Below are 21,346 nucleotides of genomic sequence, written 5' to 3'. Positions count from 1 at the left end.
GCATGTGTTGTTTGAAGTTGCCATTAACAGCTCCTAGACGGCAGAGCTGAAGGTGAAAAGCTGGAGAATGTGCGGGCAGTACTCGCTAATCCCGAAAACGTGACTGTACGTTGGTGAAATTTATCACTTGGCTGAGAATGTCCAGCCAACAATCACAACAATGAAAATCCCCAGAGTCAAAAGAGGTGCTTTTCCGCCACGTGTACTGGACCACGGTTCGTATACAGAAGTCTACTTTCGCCATAGTCCTGAACGGCAAGCGTTTTGTGCGAAGAGCGACATACTCAGACACGGTTGGCTCTGACGTCAGAAAGAAATGTGTGCGCGGAACACTCGCTTGAGATTCTGAAAAGTGGGAGGACCTTGTAAACGTCAACATTCCGGGCAGTTTTCATTTCTCAAGAAATGACATCTAGCGTCAAATTCAAGTTGTGGGCGCAGCCACGAAGTACAAGCAATGGCTCCGGACGCTAGACGACGATGTTGCAGCTCCCAAAAGTATTAGTGTCTTTTGTGCGAACGACTTATTCTAAACAGAGGAAACGACTGAGAAATTTCTGCTGTAGGTTTAACGCCTCGACATGCGCGCAACATCGCTGAATGTTATAATTGCTACGGCATATGATATCATCATCATCATCATCATCATCATTGTTCGCCTGACTATACCCACTGCAGGGCGAAGGCCTCTCCCATATTTCTTCATTTAACCCGGTTCTGTGCTATCTGAATCCACTTGACCCCTGCGAACTTCTTAACCTCATCCGCCCACCTAACTTTCTGTTGCCCCATGCTACGCTTTCCTTCCCTTGGAATCCAGTTTGTTACCCTCAGCGACCATCGGTTATCCTCTCTTCGCACTACATGTCCTGCCCATGTCCATTTTTTCTTAATTTCCGCTAGAATGTCGGTGATTTGAGTTATTTCTCTGAACCACTCTGTACGCTTCCTATCTCTTAATGTTACCCCTACCATTTTTCGTTCCATAGCCCTCTGGGCTGTCCTCAACTTAAGTAAAACCCCCTCGGTTAGCCTCCACGTTTCAGCCCCATAGGTGAGTACAGGTAAGATACAACAGTTGTATACTTTCCTCTTCAGCGATACCGGTAAGCTGCTAGTCATAATCTGCAAGTGCTTGCCAAGTGCACTTCATCCCAATCTTATTCTTCTTGTTATTTCCTTTTCATGGTCCGGATCTGCGGTTACTACCTGTCCTAAGTAGACATATTCGCCTATTACTTCCAGTACTTCGCTACTCAATGTACACTGCTGTTCCTTCCCGAGACTCTTGAACATTACCTTAGTCTTCTACATATTGATTTTCAAGCCTACCTTTCTACTTTTCCTATTTAGGTGATCAATCATTATTTGCCGTTCATCCCCCGAGTTGCTTAGCAAGGCAATGCCATCAGCAAATCGCAGATTACTGAGCTATTCTCCATCTACCCTTATCCCTAACTGCTCCCATTCCAAGTAATACTTCCTCTAAGCAAGCTGTGAATAGTACTGGGGAGATTGTGTCTCCTTGCCTGACTCCTTTCTTTATTGGAATTTTGTTACTTTCTTTATGCAGAACTATGGTTGCTGTGCAGCCACTATCTTCCAGCACTTTCACGTACGGCTCGTCTACCCCCTGATTTCGCAATGCCTGCATCACCGCCGATGTTTCAACTGAGTCAAATGCTTTTTCGTAATCAATGAATGCTATGTATAACGGCTGGTTATATTCCGAGCATTTTTATATCGCCTGGTTGATGTTATGGATATGATCGATAGTAGAATACCGTTTCCGAAAACCTGCTTGATCCTTTGCTTGATTGCAGTCTAAGGTTGTCCTGATTCTATTAGCGATTGCCTTAGTAAATACCTTACATGTAAAAGGCAGTAGGCTGATTGGTCTGTAATTTTTAAGGTCCTTAGAGTCCCCTTTGTTATGAATGAGAATAGTGTTTGTATTCTTCTATGGCTCAGGTACTGTCGATGACACCAAGCACTGCGTATACAGGGTGGCCAGTTTTTCTAGCACGATATCCCCCCCGTCCTTCAAGAAATCTGTCGTTATGATCCTCTCCAGCTATTTCCCCCTTTTCATAGTTTCTAATGCTTTCTTGACCTCGTCCTTCGTCACTGGTGGAACGTCTGTTTTTCCCTACCGCCAATCTCATTACTGTCCTGACTACTTTGGCTACTGTAGAGATCTGTATAGAACTCCTCGGCTACTTTGACTATCTTGTCCATATTCGTGATGACGTTGCCCGCCTTGTCCCTTACTAACGTCCGAGCAATAAGATAACAGAAGACAGCAAATGGTCATTAACTCACGAAGTGATGAAGAAAACCATGGTAAAACGCCGTAACTTCGGCCTCTTCAGCAGGTCCATGAAGTTGAACCCGTTCTCCGCTGAGTCCTGATAATAGAAGGAAATAAAAAGAGTAGATTTTGGTTCACTGCGAGGAACTTCTCAGTAGCAAAGATTTAAATGCCTTCGGAGTAGATTAAAAAGGCGCTGCGAAGACGTTCTTCAATAGAAAATCTTCCCAGAAGGCTCATAGGGTAGAGGCCTATGGTGGCTTCATCCAGAAAAGCGTATTTTTGACATTTCAGGCGACCAGTAAGATAAACAACATGGTGCTCAATAAAGGTCTACCGATTTACATTTTACGCGATAGCGCCCACTCGTTCAGTCGAAAAGTCGTCGCCATCGCAGTAACCCAGGGTTGAGAAAAACGTGTCGGAAAAAATACGCACTTGATTTCGTGTCAAAATTGTGACGCAACCGCTATTTGTGTAGTGTTCAGGGGGACTTCATACAATTTCGCTTCCCATTTACCGCCATCTGCTAGTCAAGTTAGAGCCTAGTTTGCGATGGGGTTTCGAACCGACGACGTATTTACAGCCAATCCGCCTTTTGCGCGAGGATGTGGCGCCATCATGCGGGAGCGGTCGGGAAACACATTGAGCGGCAGTGTAGCAGACGACGCGAAAGCACACCATACGAAATGGCCACGCCAACTCTGGTAGAAAGCGAAAGCTTCCCCCCTTTTTTGGCCTCGGAGCGGAAAGTAGTGACAGTGATTGCAGCATATCATGTTCACGCAGTATGGGGGAAGGTAGAGCGTTTTCACAATCCACTCATAACGCACGTACGCATATACTATCTTCGTATTGTAAGAGCGTGTAGCGCGGGCCGTGTTCGACGTGACATAATGAGACGCTCTCAGCGTGCAGGTTTTCGGCAGACAGGAGAGCGTGGGGGCAGAGAGAGAGAGAGAGAGAGGGGGATCTCAAAGGGCAAAGCAGCCAGGGGTTTGTTGATGCTGCAGAGCTAGGTGGAATCGTCTCCTGTGACTTTGAGCGGCGCATATGCGCGGGGTGTCTTGAGTTACCGAGCACAATGCGGTCACCGCGGCGCCGGAATGGTGCAATGGGCGTCGCTTCCTCCGTCATCCACGAAGATCGGCAGAGAGTCACATATACACACCCCGTGAAAAGGGCATTGTCCCGGCCGGAATGCACACCTGCAGGAAACGCGCTGCATTTCTGGCAATGGATGATTCAGAGCTGTAGCCGGTTTCTGGTCTCAGGAGTCAGAACGGATGTGGTCGCAGTGGTGAAAAGGTTCTCGGTGCGCAGAGAATGGTCATTCTGTTGTGAAAGGATCTCCAACGTTCATTTCTGCCTCCGCCGCGATTTCTGCGGAATCAACAACTCGGTGACACATGTGAATCTCCTACATATCGGATGCGCATCTCGGTCAGGAACCAACCATGTTCTACGTCCAGAGCGATCCACTCTGCAAGTGAACGAGCATGAACCCTCCAGGAGACTCATTTATTGTGCCGGGCGGTTTCCTTGCCCTTGCAAACGGTTGGACGAAGACGAAAATTATCAAGCTCCCTAACGAAGTGCATCTGATTGCGTACATTAAAGGAACAAAGTCCGGTTGCTTTGGCGTGCACGAAGGCGAGCCTTTAATTAAAAAAAAATACTGTGCGTCGTGCAAGTGTCAAGTGCGTCATATGCTCCGAGCGGCAAAAACAGATACTACAGGTATGTATGCATCTAAGCGAAATAGGCATGATGAAAAGTACCTACTGGAGTTTTCACCCAGGCTGTAGCGCACCAGTGATAGCTGCAATGAGGATTTCTTCGGTGCGTGATTGCTGCAGTTGCACCGGGGCCTGAAGGCGATGTATTTTGTCCCTTCTTATCTTTATGTGCGAAAGGGCTAGGTAGCTTAGATATCACAGGCGGCTGTGTGCGCTAGGCCGTAATATTTAGCATGTTTTATCGTGACTGCCACCTGACTAACAAGAAAAAAAATACGGCGTTTTAATGCACTGCCGTTCGCGAGCCTCATGACCAGCTCAACCACTCGGCTCGCTAAAGGCGGTGCATCACAACAAACACCCTTTTTTTTTATTTTTAGTCAGGCGGCAGTCGCGATAAAACATGCTAAATATTACGGTCTAGCGCACGCAGCCACCTGTGATATCTGCGCTACCCGGCCCCTTTGCACACGAATAAAACAAACGACAAAATACATCGCCATCAGACGCCCCGAACAAATGCTCATTGCGGCTATCACTGGTGGGTTACAGGCTTGGTGCAAACTCCGGTAGATACTTTTCATCATGCACATTTCCTTTAGATGCATACATACCTGTAACGAAGTGTTTTTCGCACAGTCGAGAGCGCGCAGTCGGCTGCCAAGGCAACACCTCCTAAACTTGTTGCCAAGGTCGCCCATTCACGTCTTGACGCTTGGTTGCCCTAATCCAAGCTTCACGCCGGTGCAGGTCGCGGCTCGCCGAAGGAAACCTAACAAAACGCGTCTTGCATCCCGGCACGCCTCGAGAGTGGCAGCCGTAAGCGGCACAGGTGGTTGGCATCGTTTTACCGAGGCTGTGAACGTGACCGCGCCTCCAGCCCCCGTGCGTTGGCTATGAGTGCGGCGACGAGCAGCGCCGTCGACGCCGCTCAGTGTTTTCATCAGTCGCCGCTGGGGCTTCGCGCATGCGCAGAAAACTCGCGCAAAAGGCGGATTGTATGCGGACACACTTACGTTTAGTAGGTGTCCCTAATCCCAACTTCCCCTTCCCCCTGGTCACCAAGAGTGATGCCACAAAGATGGCTAACATAAGACGTGACCAGTACCCCCTCCCCAAAAATAAACCATAGTCACCACCACCACCACCACCACCACGTTTAGTAGGTGTGTCCACCGAGAAATGAGACAGATACTGCGCCTACGTTGCCCCTAAACGCGGTTGGCACTTTGCCAGTCAAACTCTGCGCATGTTTCTCAACGCTGAAAAAATCGCGAAGTCAAATGGCTACGTTAAAGGTGCTATCGCGTCTACTCTTAAGCGAAGGATAAGCGTCCTCCTGGTTTTCTTATTTGTTTTTTTTTTTGCCTCCTGCATGTGCCTGCGTTCACAGGTCTCGTTTTGACCTGACCGCTCTTGAACACCTGAACCGCGACGGAGAAAGGTGGGAGTGAAAGTGAAAATAGAGAAAGAGGAGTCGTAGTGGAGGGCTACGGAGCAATTTCGACCACCCGGGGTTCTTTAACGCGCACTGAAATCGCACAACGCACGAACTCCTCTTCGTTTCGCCCTCATCAGAACGCAGCTAACCGCTGGCGGTCGGGTTCGAACCGGGGAACTCCAGCACAGTAGTTTGGCATCTAACCACTGCACTGCTCGCGATTACAATCTAGCGAGCACATTTTCTTGAGTGAATGAGTTGCGAATTCGTAGGAAAACGGCGGAAGTTTCGTACTAAGGTCTGCTGCGCTATTTCTTGCGCCGGGTTAATCTACACGGCAAACAACAGAGTACAGCGCTCCAGATGACAGCGGGGGCTGGTGGAATGCGTATGCTCCGGTGCTCTGTCGTAACATGCTGCAAGAAGACGCATAATTCGGGGCTGGCTTACCGCTGCACCACTGGCGACCCCGGTGGCGGGCTTTGTGGCATGATCTCCGTTTGCGAGGCTCCCGCTCAGCGTGGCCGCCCGCCGCAGCTCACTCCTGGCCTCGGAGGTGCGGCCCTGAGAGAGAAGCCACCGCGGCGACTCCGGCAGGAACCTGTGAACAGCCGCACGACCCAACCATACACTTGAATGTCCTTCGGAGGAGACGTGGCTGTGGAAAAGGCCCTCTTCGAAGATCGAATTGCCATCAAGACGAAAGTCCCGTATGCGCGGCATACAGTATAGAACTGTAGTTAAACTGGGAAGCGCCGCGGGCAGCTTAAAGTGCAAGTTTTCTTTTTCTTTTCAAGGTTTTCTTATAGGGTCGCGTATTCTACAAAGCCTAGTCACTTAAAGACATCTGTAAGTTGACTGCTTCTTTCGAAACCAGCACTAACGGTTGGCGCAATATGCTCGCATCTGACATGATGAGTAAGAACCAAACATGGACTCACAAACTGCACTAGTGCGACGCCGGCAGAAAAACTGCCCAGAAACCATCAGAAGGTGGCAACAGTGAACATGGTCGTATCAATTCGATCTTCTTTTGCACTCTGTCAGCAAGAAAAAAAGCACTGCAAACAGATATATAGCGGCAGGTATTTATTACTATATATAGTATACAGACTGGTAAAAGAGGTAAAGTAAATGTAGCCGTGCGTTGGCGATCAACCTTTAGCGACTTCGTGAATGCTTTGCCTATTCGGCGCCTTCCGAGCTAAATGCCCATTCGAAAAAGTGGTTAATAAAAATTGTTTTTACATCGCATTGTTCCCATTGTTATAAAAGGTAAACATAATGTCACAATTTTGCAGTCTAAAAGCGGACAGGGGACTTGGGCAAGAATAAATATTTTGATGATATATGACACAGTCTGTTGTTTTTTCCGCCTGACATAATTAGGCTTTTTTTTTATTCTACACGTATATTATTTGAATTGCTTTGTTTTGATTTTTGTTTCACTTCTATGTCAGATCTCATTTTCATTTTTATATGCCCCTGCATGATTTCTAAAAGTAACCGTTGCCAAGACGCCTCAGGGTCCCGGAAGTCACAGGTGACAGTCTTTCTTTCTGATCCTCTTGTATCGGCTTCATCAGACGGTAAAGCCTCGCATTTCGACTGTTCGAGGTCTCCTGAAAGGTGTGTAAAACCTCCGCAACCTCCGCAGAAACCAGCCTCTTTCTTTCTGTGTCGATTTTTCCTGTGTGCGTCTTCTTGGCCGGTTAATCTTACTTCATGTGTGTAAAGCCTCCTGGGAAGTGCACAGTGTTTAGCAGGTGGTGACGTTTGTTGTATCGTTTTAGAAGGTTTCTTTTAGCAAAGATGTAGCACGTTTCTCCGCGGACGTTTATTAATTTTAATGTCACTTCAGCACTCTAGTTAAATAAGTGTCAAGTGCATTTTAACCCGAAAATCTTCAAATTTAGAGCGTCTACTTCCTGGTAAAAAAAAAAAATGATTTCAGAAAATTTGACACGCGTACAAAAAATAAAACGGTGCTGATGGATTTCCCTCATGCGTCGGCTACTCACCACCAGTTGACGATCAAAGGCAAGCTGAGAAGCGACACGGTCAGCTGCAGCGTAGACCAGTGGCGCACGAACCACGCCACCGCCACCAGGCCTAGCTGACCAGAGATCCAGCCGGCGCCGAACGTGGCGCCAAACAGCAGCCGGTAGCGGGACGGAACCGTCTCCACAACTACACGCGCCGCGCACGGATGCCGTCGAGCAATGTTAGAGGCGCACGCCTTCGTCGCAGCTACGCTGAAGGGCGGGCGAGACGGCAGCAAGCAAGGAACACCTCCTTCAGTGGCCCACTTTGCACAGCTCATTACTACTGGTTACATTTTAAGGCGAAAGCCTTTATTGCCTCATCGTTATCGTCAGCAAAATTCTCACGCTTTTGCGGCGGCTCTGATTGGTCGAGACGGGATGACGTCATGGAGGACTCTACCAATCACAGAGCGCTCCCACAGTATGCGCGAATGTTTGCCTTATATTGAAATATGGTAATCAATGATCAATCACTAATTAATGCCTAATCAATAGTTAATTTTTATTACCAATTAAGCATCAATGAATCATTTCTAATTAATGGCTACTTGGTAATTATTCACTAATTTGTGACAGTTGCGTGATTAATTAAATTGCTAATTAATGTCACGCACGCGGCAAAAACAACACAAAAGTAAACGTAGAACAACTGCGAAGATACAAGGAGCGCGATCTTGTCGCTGCCATGCAGAATTCACTGAATAAATGCACCCGCAGAATAACACAAAAGTAAACGTAGAACAACTGCGAAGATACAAGGAGCGCGATCTTGTCGCTGCCATGCAGAATTCACTGAATAAATGCACCCGCAGAATGTGAGAGTAGTCGCGCGCTTTACTCGTAGCAGCATTCATCGCTACATGCGCAACAGTCGCGTAGCAGAATGCAGCACTCAGGCTCTCGCCTTTCATCATTTTAGTCGCCAAAGTGTCTTCGAATTTTTTTCTAACGTGCGCAGCACTGTATGCGTATTAATTGTCTTTGCCAAAAGTAACCAGTATCATGCCAGTATCCATGGCCTGGCTTTCACATGTGGAGCCCTTACAGCTGTGTCCATACCCGACAAGTCTAAAAAAAAAAAGCATAGGACAATGGTTCCTGACACAGGTTTAGGGGATGAGGGTTTCAACGTAAGCGTCTTGGAAATAAGAAGTAGAATAATACTGACAAGGAAACGATGCAATCTGATTACTTTTGGCACAGACTGTTAATGCGCCACTACTACGACTACTACTACGACTACTGGGTGCGCACATACGCCAATGATTGCCGTCGGTCGACGTAAGTCTCGGCAACCTCTGTTTGGGCTTGGGCCCGAGTCAGAACTGCACGTCCAGTCTATATTCGGAAGTATTGGGCGAGGAGAAAGTTTGGAAGAAGTGTCCACTTTGAGCAATAATTAGATTCCTCGCAAGACTTATCTGCTGGGTCTTCTGGGTCGCGGAATAAAATAAAATGTCTGTTATCGACAAGAGTAACGCGAAGGCACGCATAAATAGTGAATCAAAACGGAAGGGTTTCCACCACTCCGAATCGAGAGGACTGCGCATCGGATTCTGCCCTTTTGTTGGCACTGAAGTTGAAGCTACAGTTGGAGACAGCAAATGACGGGCCGAACCCGCAACATTGAGTGGCTACTTTTTGATGGAGAAATCCAGATGGTCTAAATTAATCCGGATCCATCCACTGCGGCGTCCCCGACAGCCTGAGTCACTTCGGAACGTTAAACACTATAACAAACTAAAAGTTTATAAGCGACGTCTAATAAACGTCTTAAGATAAAAAAAAAGAAAACAGACGTCTAAAAGAAGTTTTACTCGAGTTTTTTTTTAGATGGACGATTTCAAGCCGTTTATCTGTAAATGCTTTCAGCACTGACATGTAGTGTAGTCGTGGATTTGTTTGCGAGCTTATCCCTCGTTTAAAGTCATCCTGTTGAGAGCAGAGAGACTACTGAAATACACCTGCTCTGAAGTGAGCAATATGTATAACACCGACGTAGACGTAGACGACGTTCAATAGAGTCGGCTGGTGCTTGCAGAAAACGTCTGTTTGAAAGCCTTGTCTTCCGTGTCCGCCCTCTGCTCCAAGCTTAACTACCCCGTAACAATATGTTATGATACACCACATTACGGTAGTAATTTAGCATGAGACGTGCATGTGGCCTAAAAGATATGGCACGAAACTTTTGTCTGAAGGTTTCAGCGAAGAAAAAAAAATTCTTCACCATCCCCCCAACTTCATCTAATGCACAATAAAGGCTTCTCCAACGTAATTCTAATTAACCATGTCCTTCAAGTACATGTAGCTAAACATATCATGCGCACGTAAAATAAATACATTGAAAATAAATACTGCTAGTCCAGTGAGAAAGTATGGTATTAATGCTGTCAACAATTATAATCACAGTTTTTTCGGTTTTACACCTTCTAAATCGCCGAATTTTCTCGCAAGCCATCAGCAATTAGGAAATCAGCCTTAAATGATTATCTGTCAGGCTCAGTGTATTGCTTTAAATATTAGTACAAGGTATGTTTCATTTTGATTTCTCAGAGTAAGGTGTACTGCGCAGCCCTTTTCATGAAGATGTTGTCTAGTTGAAAAACAAACAAACAAAAATATTTTTTTTTGAACGCTTGAAAATAGAGCGCTTCATGTTCGCTGGCTTAGCATTTACCGCGCAAAGCGTTAATTACACATGTTCTGCGTTTGGCTATACTAAAAGGTGCGACTGCAATTAAATGGCGATGGAAATACACAACCAGCACTCAGCGGAGTTCGGTAAACGTTGTAAAAGAATTATTCCATCTTAGCGACGTTGCGCTGCCAGCTGTGACTAAAATACTCGGGCGGAGACCACACGGCTGTTACCGGAGCTACAGCAACGTAATAATAATAATAAACGGCGTGTAATAAACGGCATTGTAGCGTCATTACCGCTTTCGACCGAGGCTAATGCCGGTTGTCACGCAGTAATCGTGCGCCAAAATATGTCATTGTATACGCTAAAAGAGACACTTCAGTTGTAGCTCATTTAACAATAAAAAAATGAAATTCAAAATGTCCAGCTCTCATATATTCTGCATTTATTGCGTGTGTTGTCGCACTTGTTGATTTTTTTTTTTTTTTCGCAGCAAGAGTACTAAATTAGGCCGTCTGCATTTCGCACCCATTCAGCCTGAGAGATGGCGTCATAAGGGGCGCTATGATAAAACGCATTTCAGCAAAACTTCGTGTTGGGCTATAATTGTAAGGATATACCTTAAAAGTAAAATAAGCCAACGCTCACGGCCACAGAACATCGAAAAACGGCACGACACACATCAAAGCTACGTTGTTGACCTTGTCACATAATCCTGTTAGTGTAGTGCTATTTTACTTTCAAATTAAAACCATGACGAAAGCCTCGACATAATTGCTTCGAGTCGTATATTTACTGGTAGATTAAGCCGTACATGCGGCTCGCCCAGTCGCATTCGCTTATTCATTTAATTTGAGCGGTATGACCGATGTTGAAATCCGAATTAGAATGATGAAATGTCATCGCCACATCACACGAGGAGCACATGCTATAGCTACAGTGGTATCGCCTCTGCTTTCTTTTTTTTTTTCTTGTATACAAATGAAAGCTGAGCAACATGGCCGCATGGCCCCATATAGTGTATCGTACGAGTAACGCATGGCAATAACTAAAATTTAATTTAGTGCCCCCTTCGAATGTATGCTTAAGCGCCAGGGAAATTGCATTGTTGGTAAGTGAGGTTTAACGTCCTACAGTTGCACGTGAGGGGGCTATGAAAGACGCCATATTAAATGGTTTCGGATTTATTTTGACCCCTTGGGGTTACAATGCACAGCACACAGATGTTTTTAAAGTTTGTAGCAAAATGCCGCCGCTGCAGGCGAGATTCTATGTTGCGTCATTGGATTTCAGCAGCCGAACGCCATAAATATGCACTAAGCCACCACGGAGGGTAAGAATTATTGGTGTACAGATGAGAGGAGTAACAATCTGTTTCATAGTGTAACTAGAGGGAGACCAATAAAAAACCAAATATTTTCGATAACGTAGTTCGAAATAACGGCTTGAGGGGCTAGTTGGTGCTGCATACTATTCAGAAATGTGGCGCAACACAAACACAAACACAAGAGAAGCGCGCGCGTGTTGCGCGTGTGTTGTCTCTCTTCTCTTGTGTTTGTGTTTGTTGCGCCACATTTCTGAATCGATAACGTAGCTAAGCACACCGTGAGCTCTGGTTCCTTAAATATTATTTATCCATTCATAATTCACAGCAGCCGTGTAGTAGTTGCAGCAGGACTGAACTTTCATAAAAAAAAAAAAAAGAAGTCTAATTGAGATGTACGCAAGGATCCAATCTCGAGAGCAGCGAAGGGGACAGCATGTCTATGGAACACAATACAATACTGGCAAGAGTGCGCCCATGTTAAAGCGTTGCACGCGGTAGGAATCTCTGCACTATACGATAGCCCTCATTCCAGCGAAGGCGTCAATCGCAACTTTGCTCCAACATCAATTACTACGTGGGCAGAGGGAGAGTAATTCAAGTGACTCGAGCCGAGTATCATAACCTCGGACCTCAAACATTCGTGACGCAAAAATACAGCGATATAGCCCTCATCTGTGACTGTGGCATATTCCAGAGATTGCGCTGTTAAAAAGGTGCTATTCTGGGACCAGCGGTAGCCGCTTGCGCGGCAACGTTGCTTTACGAGGCTCCTTTATGGCGCCTCGCTGTCTGCTGCTCGGTGCAAGTGCCGAGACGTAGACGGGCGCGTTCGTTGCCTACGTTTTCGCCACGAAGTGAATAAGCTATTCGCTGCGCATTTTGAAACATTCGATCGTCACTGAGCCCCTTCCTTCGGCAAGGGCCGGGAAGCGTGAGAAATGATAACTAAAACGGGAATACTTGGTTGTTATGCTATACCCCGCTTCACAGCGAATCTCCGGTGAAAAACGCAGAAACATGGCCTTTCACTTCCCTAAAGGAAAATGTGCATTCCATTAACACTCCACGAGCGCTGATGTGGCACAAACTGCGATAACAACGATGAAATTAACTGAAAAAGTGTTTAAACCAATGTCTGGTACAATTTTTTTTTTTAAATAATCGCCCAAAGTATTGTTCTTTTGATTGATGCGCATGTTTTGACCAGTGATTTAAATATAGTGCGCGCTTGAGCGGTTTTTGACGCACATAACCCCATCTGGGGGAAAAGCAGCCTCCGAAGTCTCCTAACCGTCATGACTTCAACAAAACAAAAGGACATGAACTTACACAGCGTGGCCGTCGTGCTCTGTATGCCTCCGATGCCAAGCGACGCGACGAATCGTGTAATGTTGAACACCGTCAACGACCAGCTGAAAGCTGTTAGCATTCCAAAGATGAGCATCAGCAGACTGGTGAGTAAGACCGTTATCCTTCGTCCGTACCTGAAAATAGCAAGGACGTGCATATTAGGTTCGCCATATGCTTGAATGATGGTTGCGTTGAAGCGTGGAAAATTAAATAAAAAGTGCAACTAAATTACACTGAAACGAATTTCGGGCATTGCAGCGTGTTCTGGGCTAAGTTGCACAGGAGAATTTCGAACCTCTGAACAGGCTGAACAAGCTGAGCAACAAGATCTCTGAACAAGCTGCAAGAACAGAGAAAACCCCTGACCATTCCACCACCTCTTGCTGAAATCGCACTGAATTTCAACTTGACACCCTACATGGATTCATACGCTCGCGTTAGCTCTGGTCATGCAGTCGTAGCCAGTGGCCAGTGCCTGTAGTTAAACAAATATGACTAAGCCGGAACAGCCAGGCAGTGTCTATAGTAATTCCACCGCCAGCTTTCCCAACAGTTTTGTAATAATGTCATCACGTACGACGTCACCACACTGGGGCAGTCTTTCAGGCAACAGCGTCAAAACGCTGAAAACTCTCCTCCACTGCGATTCTCGTGCACGTTATCAGCTGCAAGCGCCTTTATGTATCACCTGTTGCTTCTCAACACAGAAGTTCATCAGCTCAGTTATCTGTTAAAACAGAGTTCGTTGAGCGACTGCCGTAGACCAGCAAAGTGCTCATTGATAAAAAAGGCTGGTAGAGGCAATAAACAGTAGAAAAGAGCTGTCTGAAAATGCCTAATGAGGGACGGAAGTAAAACCGCGGAAGGTGGAGTAGAAAAAGAAAGCTGAGCGTCGGAACAAGCTGCGGAATGCGCGGATGCCGGAGGAGCACTGTGCGGAAAGATTTCTTCCTCTGTGGAGCATGCACACTAAGCGGCCGTGAGAAGAGGATAGAAAATACAGGAATGACTTTTGGGGACAGACATGGAAAGAGGAATATGGCTAAGCAGAATGTTCAATCGGGCAAGTTGGTAGACGTTCATAATTGTAAAACAGCGCGAACAACGGTAGACAAGAACGACACGGGACAGCGCTCGTCCCGTGTCTTTCTCGTGCTTGTCTACCGTTGTTCGCGCTGTTTTACAATTATGGATAGAGGAGAGAAAGTAAGAAAAATGAGACGGTTTGATTCCGGCAAGCGACGTAGAATCGCACAAAAATGTCGAAATCTCGACTGTCCGTACACGTTTAAGTAATTTCCGACCTAATTTTCGGAGTGAGCTGAATCGGTTTTAACGTGGGTAGAATTTAAATTGGTTCAGGTAAAGAAAGGCGGAGTATCTGTTGCACTCCTCGATAAACATGTGGTCTTCGCCGTAAGGGAAGGGAGGAAGGTGAGAATGAAAGAAGCGAGAAAAAGGTGCCGTATGTGGAGGGCTGCATAATAATTTCGGCCATCTGGGGATCTTTAATGTGCAGACACATCGTAAGACACATGGACGCCTTTGCGCTTCGCCTCCATCGGAAAGCGGCCGCCGCGGTAGGGTTTACGCCCCATTTCCCAATTTCGGGCATGGACAAAGCCAGTTTTCACCTGAGCCCTTACGCTCAAATTCGGCCAAGGTCATTTCAAGGTCAAATTTCTGGCGGGCCATGCATGTCCTAGACATGCCCAATGTACTATACCATCCATTGTCACTTATAACCTGCCGGGCCATGGCCAAATTGTACACTCGTTGTTGTCTTCTCATGCCTACTCAATTCCGCCCTCTCCTTCCCCACCGTGTCCAGCTGAAGCCTCGTGGTCTTTCCTTTCATTGCACCCATGAAATCTCGAGAGGTGGGGTAGAAGTGCTTTCAATCTTAAAATACAGAACTCAATGTGCTGGGAAATAGAAAAAAATTAGAAGCCATAAGAATCTTGTGGAGAGCGCTGCACCGAAAGAGAAAGGGAGAGCGAACAAAGTTTATCGAGCGGTGAGTCCGCGGATCGGGAGTACAGCGGCCGTCTACCAGTTTTCGCACATTGCCTTGCGCATGTGCTCGACAAGCGCGCGCAAAAATGGCGATGCATGGTTGGGTTTGCAGCGCAGAGATCTCAAGGCACTACACACCATAAAATTCACCACTATCATCATCAACAACAACCTAAGCCATAAAACCCTAAGACCAAACGTTTAGTCTTTTAAGAATTTTGTCTATATACCGTCATTACTAACAGTTTCTTAATTTTAGGATCTCTACACCGCTGTTAATTTTACCTTCTTTTTACAAACATCCCCTTGAGTACAGCTATAAACCTGAGTCAACCATCAACCTTCTGCCTGGCGCTAATTGCCAGTTTCCTTTACACCAAAAAATTCACCACTATTATAATCAACAACAACCTAAGCCATTGGCCTACTGGAGAGGTTATAAGGGAGAAACTGAAGGTGTTCGCAATTGTCTTAGGGAATCCCCATAGAGGCCCCTCACGAGTCAGTCCAGTCGGTGCGAATACGTAAGAAAAATGAAGCGCTTAACGAGCACAGCTACAAAGAATGGGTGGCGTCTTGATTTCAAAAAGAAAAAACACGAACAAGTTGAAAAAGTTAATGCACGAACTATTGAACAAGGCCTACTCTATAAGACTCTGGAGGTAGAAACAAGTTGGCACGGCGCGTGGACTCCTACCGAGAGACTTGCACGAAGGTTGCGATAATTCCGTACGTTATTTGCGCCCTTCACACAATTCAAGACTTGCAGGACCAAGACAAGCCTTGCGAACAAAAAAATGTTGCAGACTTGACAGTCCTCGACCCTTCCTTTTGGAAATCATGAAGTCACACATGGGGGACCACGTGGTGGACTCCATTGTATGGAGTCACGTAGTAGCTAAGAAATTATTTACAATGCCGTATCTATGATCACGTGACTTGGCCGCCATTTTGAATCTGGGAGCGATGGAGAAACCTTCAAATGTAGGTATAGTTACAGCTAATGCTCTTAAAGTACGCTAAATTTTTAAAAAGAAAGGTAAAGGAGCACTGTTGCTAAAGGCTGCAAATTGATATCAGTTATGTTCTCTTAGGCTATGTCGTGACAACGTTATTCATTTTATCGAGACGTGAACGAAAAACTTGAAATAAATGGAAGAAAACAAGACCGGCTCATGTAGCACGTTTACTTGAAACTAGAACGCTTTCATTTGCGGCTCTGTTGCAGTCACACCTTGCTAACTTCTGCGTATATGTATGTACCTGCGGGCGTTATCAAAAAATGTGTGTAGCTGTATTGTTGTTATTGGCTGTTTCTTCTAGATGCTTTGTTCTGTTTTTATTACTTCTTTGTCTGTTTTTTTCGTGTTGTTAGAGGCTGTGTCATGTTTGGCTGTTTGTAGATTGGATGTGATTTGGTTACCTTTGTGATTTGCAAGATTTACGTCTAGCAAATACTGGCGCTGTTCTTTGTCGCGAAGCGTGCGTGAAGGTCACGAGGCCACGTGAAGCAGCTTAGAGACGCCTTTTGCCTCGCGAACCTCAGCAGATGTGATCAGCAAACTAACATTTTCTAGTAAATGTATCCCGATTCTGCTGAAATAAATTCTATTCTATTCTAATAATACGGGAGCAAATGGGTTTAAGGTAGAAGGCAAACAACAAAGGCGACAATGGAAAACCTTAGCGAACAGCTGATTTCAGTAGTAATGCTTAGCTGCTGGCTAACAATTAGCCTAGTATTAGAGTTCCTATATGGCACACCCGTATGCTCCTCAGCAAAACATCATCCATATTTTCATGACCTAAACCGAAAAAAAAAAAAAAAAGCACGGCGAACTTTGTCGCGCTTTGCGAGGTCGACGTGAATAAGAACTAGTTGACCAACCTCATTCTCATCTCATGCCGCCTCGAGTACAGTACATGCAATGTGCGTGTGTGTTTGGATAAAACTTTAAGTCAATGATACCTAGTTATGCACGACAACGCAGATTCTTGGTGGAACAATTTGGCACCTATACCGGACGATATATCCATCGAGAGTTTTTAACCGATTGGTATCTGTCCTTTCTGGAATTAATGTAATATGCCCGAAATAGACATGGGAGGTTAAAGCCTGGCATCATAAGATGCTTGGAAAATTTTCAATAAAACCGGCACGAAAAAGCTTTTTTTCTTTTACAACTCGCTAGTGCCATCAGGATCAACAATGTCTGACCCTGCTGGTCCGAGTGAGCAATCGAAATCTGATCCCCATTTTGTACTCTACAACCCCTCAGAGAAAGAGTTTCCAGTACCAGCCGAAGAAAGCATCACGAATGCAGGTGCATCACTGTACACGCAAACCAGGTTATCGCTCGGAAGAGCAGTCTGCCTTTCATCGCTACGGGCCCGATGAAATGGCAATTGCTAATCTAAAACCTGTGTACGGAATTCATAGACCTAATTGAGGCCGCCTTATTCCTTTCCTTTACAAACTGTTCAGGCTGCGCTTTTACATTATTGAGTTCTAGGGTAATCCTCTACAGCTCATGCATCTCAGCCAAAGTACACCGCTAGGCCATCGAGGCACCTTCACTTGCTTGGTTACAGGCAGACCTGGTGTGCTTTATGGTGAATAACATAAATAAGATAGCGTGGACATCTTGTCGACATACAAGATGGAATTTAGACGAACGTAGCTACGCCTGCGGCTTCGGTGCCAGTGCCGCAGCCACCAAAGCGTCGTGGCCGGTGGCAGGCCACCAGAAACTGTGCGGTGTGCTCAGACGGGAGCCGAGCGTCAACGCTATCGCGTTCTACTTGCTACGTGCTTATTTAGGGGTTCTTTGAGTTTTATGAGTGGAGTCACAAGGGAATGTGTCTCTGCTCGCCTAAGTATGCATGCTTCTCGCGGGGAGGGAGGGAAAGCTATAGGGACCTTGCATTGGAGATGATGATGATGATGATGATGATTATGTGGCAATCCCTTTGCATCGGGGGGGGGGGGGGGCACGATGTGCACCCTAGCCGTTTACATGACATAAGTCTTAGCATATATACACACACAGCCACACACAGACCACTTAAACACAGTCGGGGGTTGCCTTCGCTGGAGTCACCGAGTTCGCCTACGGCTTGCGCTGCTGACTCGACCCCCACCACTGTCGAAGTCGGCTTTTTGTTGCCGCCTCCGCCGCGTGCGGAGTGTCACCGTCAGAGGCGGCAAAACCCAGCGCCTGCAGTAGGGTGGTGCCCTCTGGGTGTCGCGGTGCCAGTTGCGGGCAGTGGAGGACCAGATGCTCTATGTTCTCCTGCTCCCCACCGCACGTTTGGCAGCGTCCCGCCTGAACCACTGGAGACTTGTCGAACCTCTGCCGGTACAACATAGTACAACAGAGTGCGCAGCGCCCCAGTACGCGCCTCGAGGAAAAGAGCGCTCCCACTGCCGTTGTCATACAGCTTCTCCGGGGCCGGGGCGGTCTTGTGTGTGCGGTAGAGAAGCAGTGTTGACTTCCCGCACATTGCTGCGCGCCACTGCTCCGTCCCCTCTTTTCGGACGCGCTCCTGTACCTCCCTGGACCACTTCCGCTGGCTTGCTTCCTGCACTGGCTGCCTCAGGAGGCCAAACTTGCGGCTAAGCGTGTGTATGCGCGCAGTCTAAGTTGTGCGGATACCTTTGAGATACAGGTAGCGGTGTGCCCACCTGCAGTCAGGCATAGTCCTCAGGCGGCCCTCATAGGCAAGCTTACTGCGCGCCTCGCGTGCCTCAAACGAAGACCAGCCGAGTTCGCCCTGTATGGCCTCGACTGCAACCCGGCCATGGCAGCCCAGTGCCACTCTGCCCACTTCACGCTGGCCACGTTCCAACCATGATCGGGTTTTGGCCGATATGCAGGGAACAGCATTTGCAAAAGTTAATACGGGCACATGAACAGCTTTCCATAGTTCGCGGACCAGCATATACCTGTTGCAGCCCCACAGGCAGCGTCGGCGTAACATGTTGCCCGCCCTGCGGCTGGACTGCCGAACGTGCTCTTCGTGGGCATCCAAAGGCACAGGCGCCTATGCGATGAGTACACCTAGGTACCGGTACTCGGTAGCCCGGGGTATGGCGTCACCGTTGGGCAGGGTCACCTCAGCCCCACTGGGCGGGCTCGAGAATTGCAGCACTGCGGACTTCCTGGCGTTGAATTGCAGGCCCAGTCGGTGCACAGAGGTGGCGGCCAGGGTGACCAGTTGCTGGAGGGAGTTTTGAGTAGGGTAGCGCCACCTCGTGGCGGCCAGAAAAGCCTGACTGGGTATTACAACGGCGGATCTGCCTATGCTGCAACGCGTATCTCGAAGACTTTCTACGTCGATTCGTGCTTCTTTTTGCCCCTTCGTGAGCGTGAAAAGAGTCGTCACGTATCATGGACATCACTGTGAACCAGTCGTGGCCTAACATTAAAAAAAAAAAAAGGCGCTGCGGCTGCCTTCCGGCGAAATGTTCGAAGCATGCGGCATTGATCTTGCCGTGTACCATCGGTCCCGAAACATCGTCACCGCTGCTATTTTCGCTTGCATCGTAGGGTGCCACGAACAAGTTAACAATTTCGTTGTTCAACTCTACTGCTTTCTTTCAAGCCGCACAGAACGGGGCTACGATGCGATTGGTACGGGCGGTTATGTGCATGCATGCACTGGTTAGAGAAACGCAGTTCGCTCTAAGCTGCCCGCTCCGCCGGCTCAGAGCTGAAATTATATAGAGTACAGCTATCTGTTTATCTGTGATCGAGAGCGAAACGGTCAGTTATGCTACTGTTTTCGGCAGCTGTGTAAGTAAGAACTGCACGTGCGTATGTACGTCAAGCAACGAAAGGTGAGGACGATGAACTATAGTTTACTTAAAACGTTTGCTATCTCGATGAAAGCAGCCATTCACTTTCAAGAGAAAACAGTATTAGACGTCATTTAAGGCATATTTATAATTACTAAGCAGCCGACAATAGCATTTCGGTCATGCACCGCGCGTTCTTGATCTGATAGAGCGCTTAATTCTAACATGCAAAGCCCCCATTGCCCCCAACAGGCAAAAGCTCTGGCTCGAGAGTTGCAAGCACATAAATCAAAGGCTATTAGTAGTTGAGCAGCGAAATGAGGTCAGCGTGCCTTCTTATATCTGCACCTAATGACGAACACAAGCGCCTGCGCGGTGTAATTCGAACGTTTCTGCAGTCTCAGCTTTCTGTGGGACTTTCCAGTACGTGGATTGTATTTCCAAACATTACGAGTGTGATTTATCAGCTAAACTGTGCATAAAGAGCAAAAAGCAGCTTAGGATCAACTTAAAAAATATCATGCATGCATTGAACGCAAACCCCAACGGCTATATGCACGGCCGGTTCGAGGTGCCTATTGAAAGGACTTTTTGTGCCTCAGTGGGGTTGTTTACGCTGTCTATCCGTGTTGCAGTTTCGTGTATCCACTTGCTTCAGCTCAGCTGTGTGTAAAGGTTTTGTAGAGCTCCACGAATTCGCGCGACACTCGCCTGGCTATGTCGACTGGCAGCGCGCCGAGACTTCGCCTCCGATCGCTGCTTGTTGTATAGTGCCTGACGATGGATTATTTATTGCCTGTTTTTACGTCGTGACAGCCCTAAAAGAATTTTCAGCACCTTAATTTTGTTGTAATTCATACATAATAGAAATTAAAGCGGTGGATCCATAATGACTCCATGCATTCGAATGCAGACGCCGGCGATTTGTACTACCCAGCAGACGCCTAGGGGGCGCTTTTTAGCGCCGTTTTTTCGGCGCCCTCTGGGCAGCGCAAGGCTCATACTTTGCGGTTTCTCGCAGTGCAGCGCGTCTTTATTTTGGGCCGTCCAGGAGCCAGGACATTTGCAGTCGCGGGTGAGGCTGCGCGCTCTCTCATTCCCCGGCACATCTTCGCTGCCAAGAATCTGTTAAATAAGGATTTGAAGATGTTGGTTCAATTGCATACACTAGTGGAGCATGTGATTTGTACGAAGAGATATATGCCTCGGCTGGATGGCTCGCGGTCTACATGGTTCTTTACTGTTCGTCTGTACTAGGACCTCGCCATATTGTTGCAATGGAGATGCAATGGGCCACAGCCGACGTATACTTTGTCAGACGAAGGCCGCGCCTCGAGTTACTCTAGCCGCGCCCGGCGCCGGCAACAACATGGAGAGCGGACCTTCGCCTGTCACGCGGAAGTGCGACTGCATAGGCAACCTGAAATGGAGTTTGCTAAGACATGTGGTGACACCTGGCGGCCGACGGGAGCTAATACTGAGACGGCGCAAAAGCTGACGCCGTGTATGTTGCGGCCGCTGTGTTCCTCCGGCGTTCGCGTTTTGTTATCCCAGTGAGTGTGGTTTACTCATTTAGTGACTTCAGGGGTCTTGTGCGAGACTTCGACTACTACAGATGTGAACAAGAATAAAAATAAGCGCAGGGGCGGCGAGAAAGACTGCCACAATCGCGAAGGAA

At 47.2% G+C, this 21,346-nt stretch overlaps 1 protein-coding gene across 2 annotated transcripts in view; it reads right to left on the bottom strand.

Moving 5' to 3' along the window:
* The window catches only part of LOC146202194 (organic cation transporter protein-like), a 101,524-nt gene that overhangs the window by 18,305 nt on the left and 61,873 nt on the right, over nucleotides 1-21,346 (bottom strand). Inside the window, exons 4-7 of one of the 2 annotated variants that reach the window (XM_084588009.1) lie at nucleotides 12,834-12,988; nucleotides 7,513-7,681; nucleotides 5,942-6,092; nucleotides 2,323-2,408 (exon numbers count right to left, since the gene is read on the bottom strand). In XM_084588009.1, coding sequence (XP_084444135.1) covers nucleotides 2,323-2,408; nucleotides 5,942-6,092; nucleotides 7,513-7,681; nucleotides 12,834-12,988 — 561 coding nt within the window. The remainder of the gene's footprint in view (nucleotides 1-2,322; nucleotides 2,409-5,941; nucleotides 6,093-7,512; nucleotides 7,682-12,833; nucleotides 12,989-21,346) is intronic. The other variant, XM_084588010.1, reaches the window with a different exon arrangement.

This window comes from Amblyomma maculatum, chromosome 1, assembly GCF_055883805.1.
Source record: "Amblyomma maculatum isolate TAMU_Amacu chromosome 1, ASM5588380v1, whole genome shotgun sequence".
In the NCBI taxonomy this organism is placed as follows: Eukaryota; Metazoa; Arthropoda; class Arachnida; order Ixodida; family Ixodidae; genus Amblyomma; species Amblyomma maculatum.
Note: the sequence above shows the minus strand (reverse complement) of the source record. Positions and strands in the feature narration are given on the sequence as shown.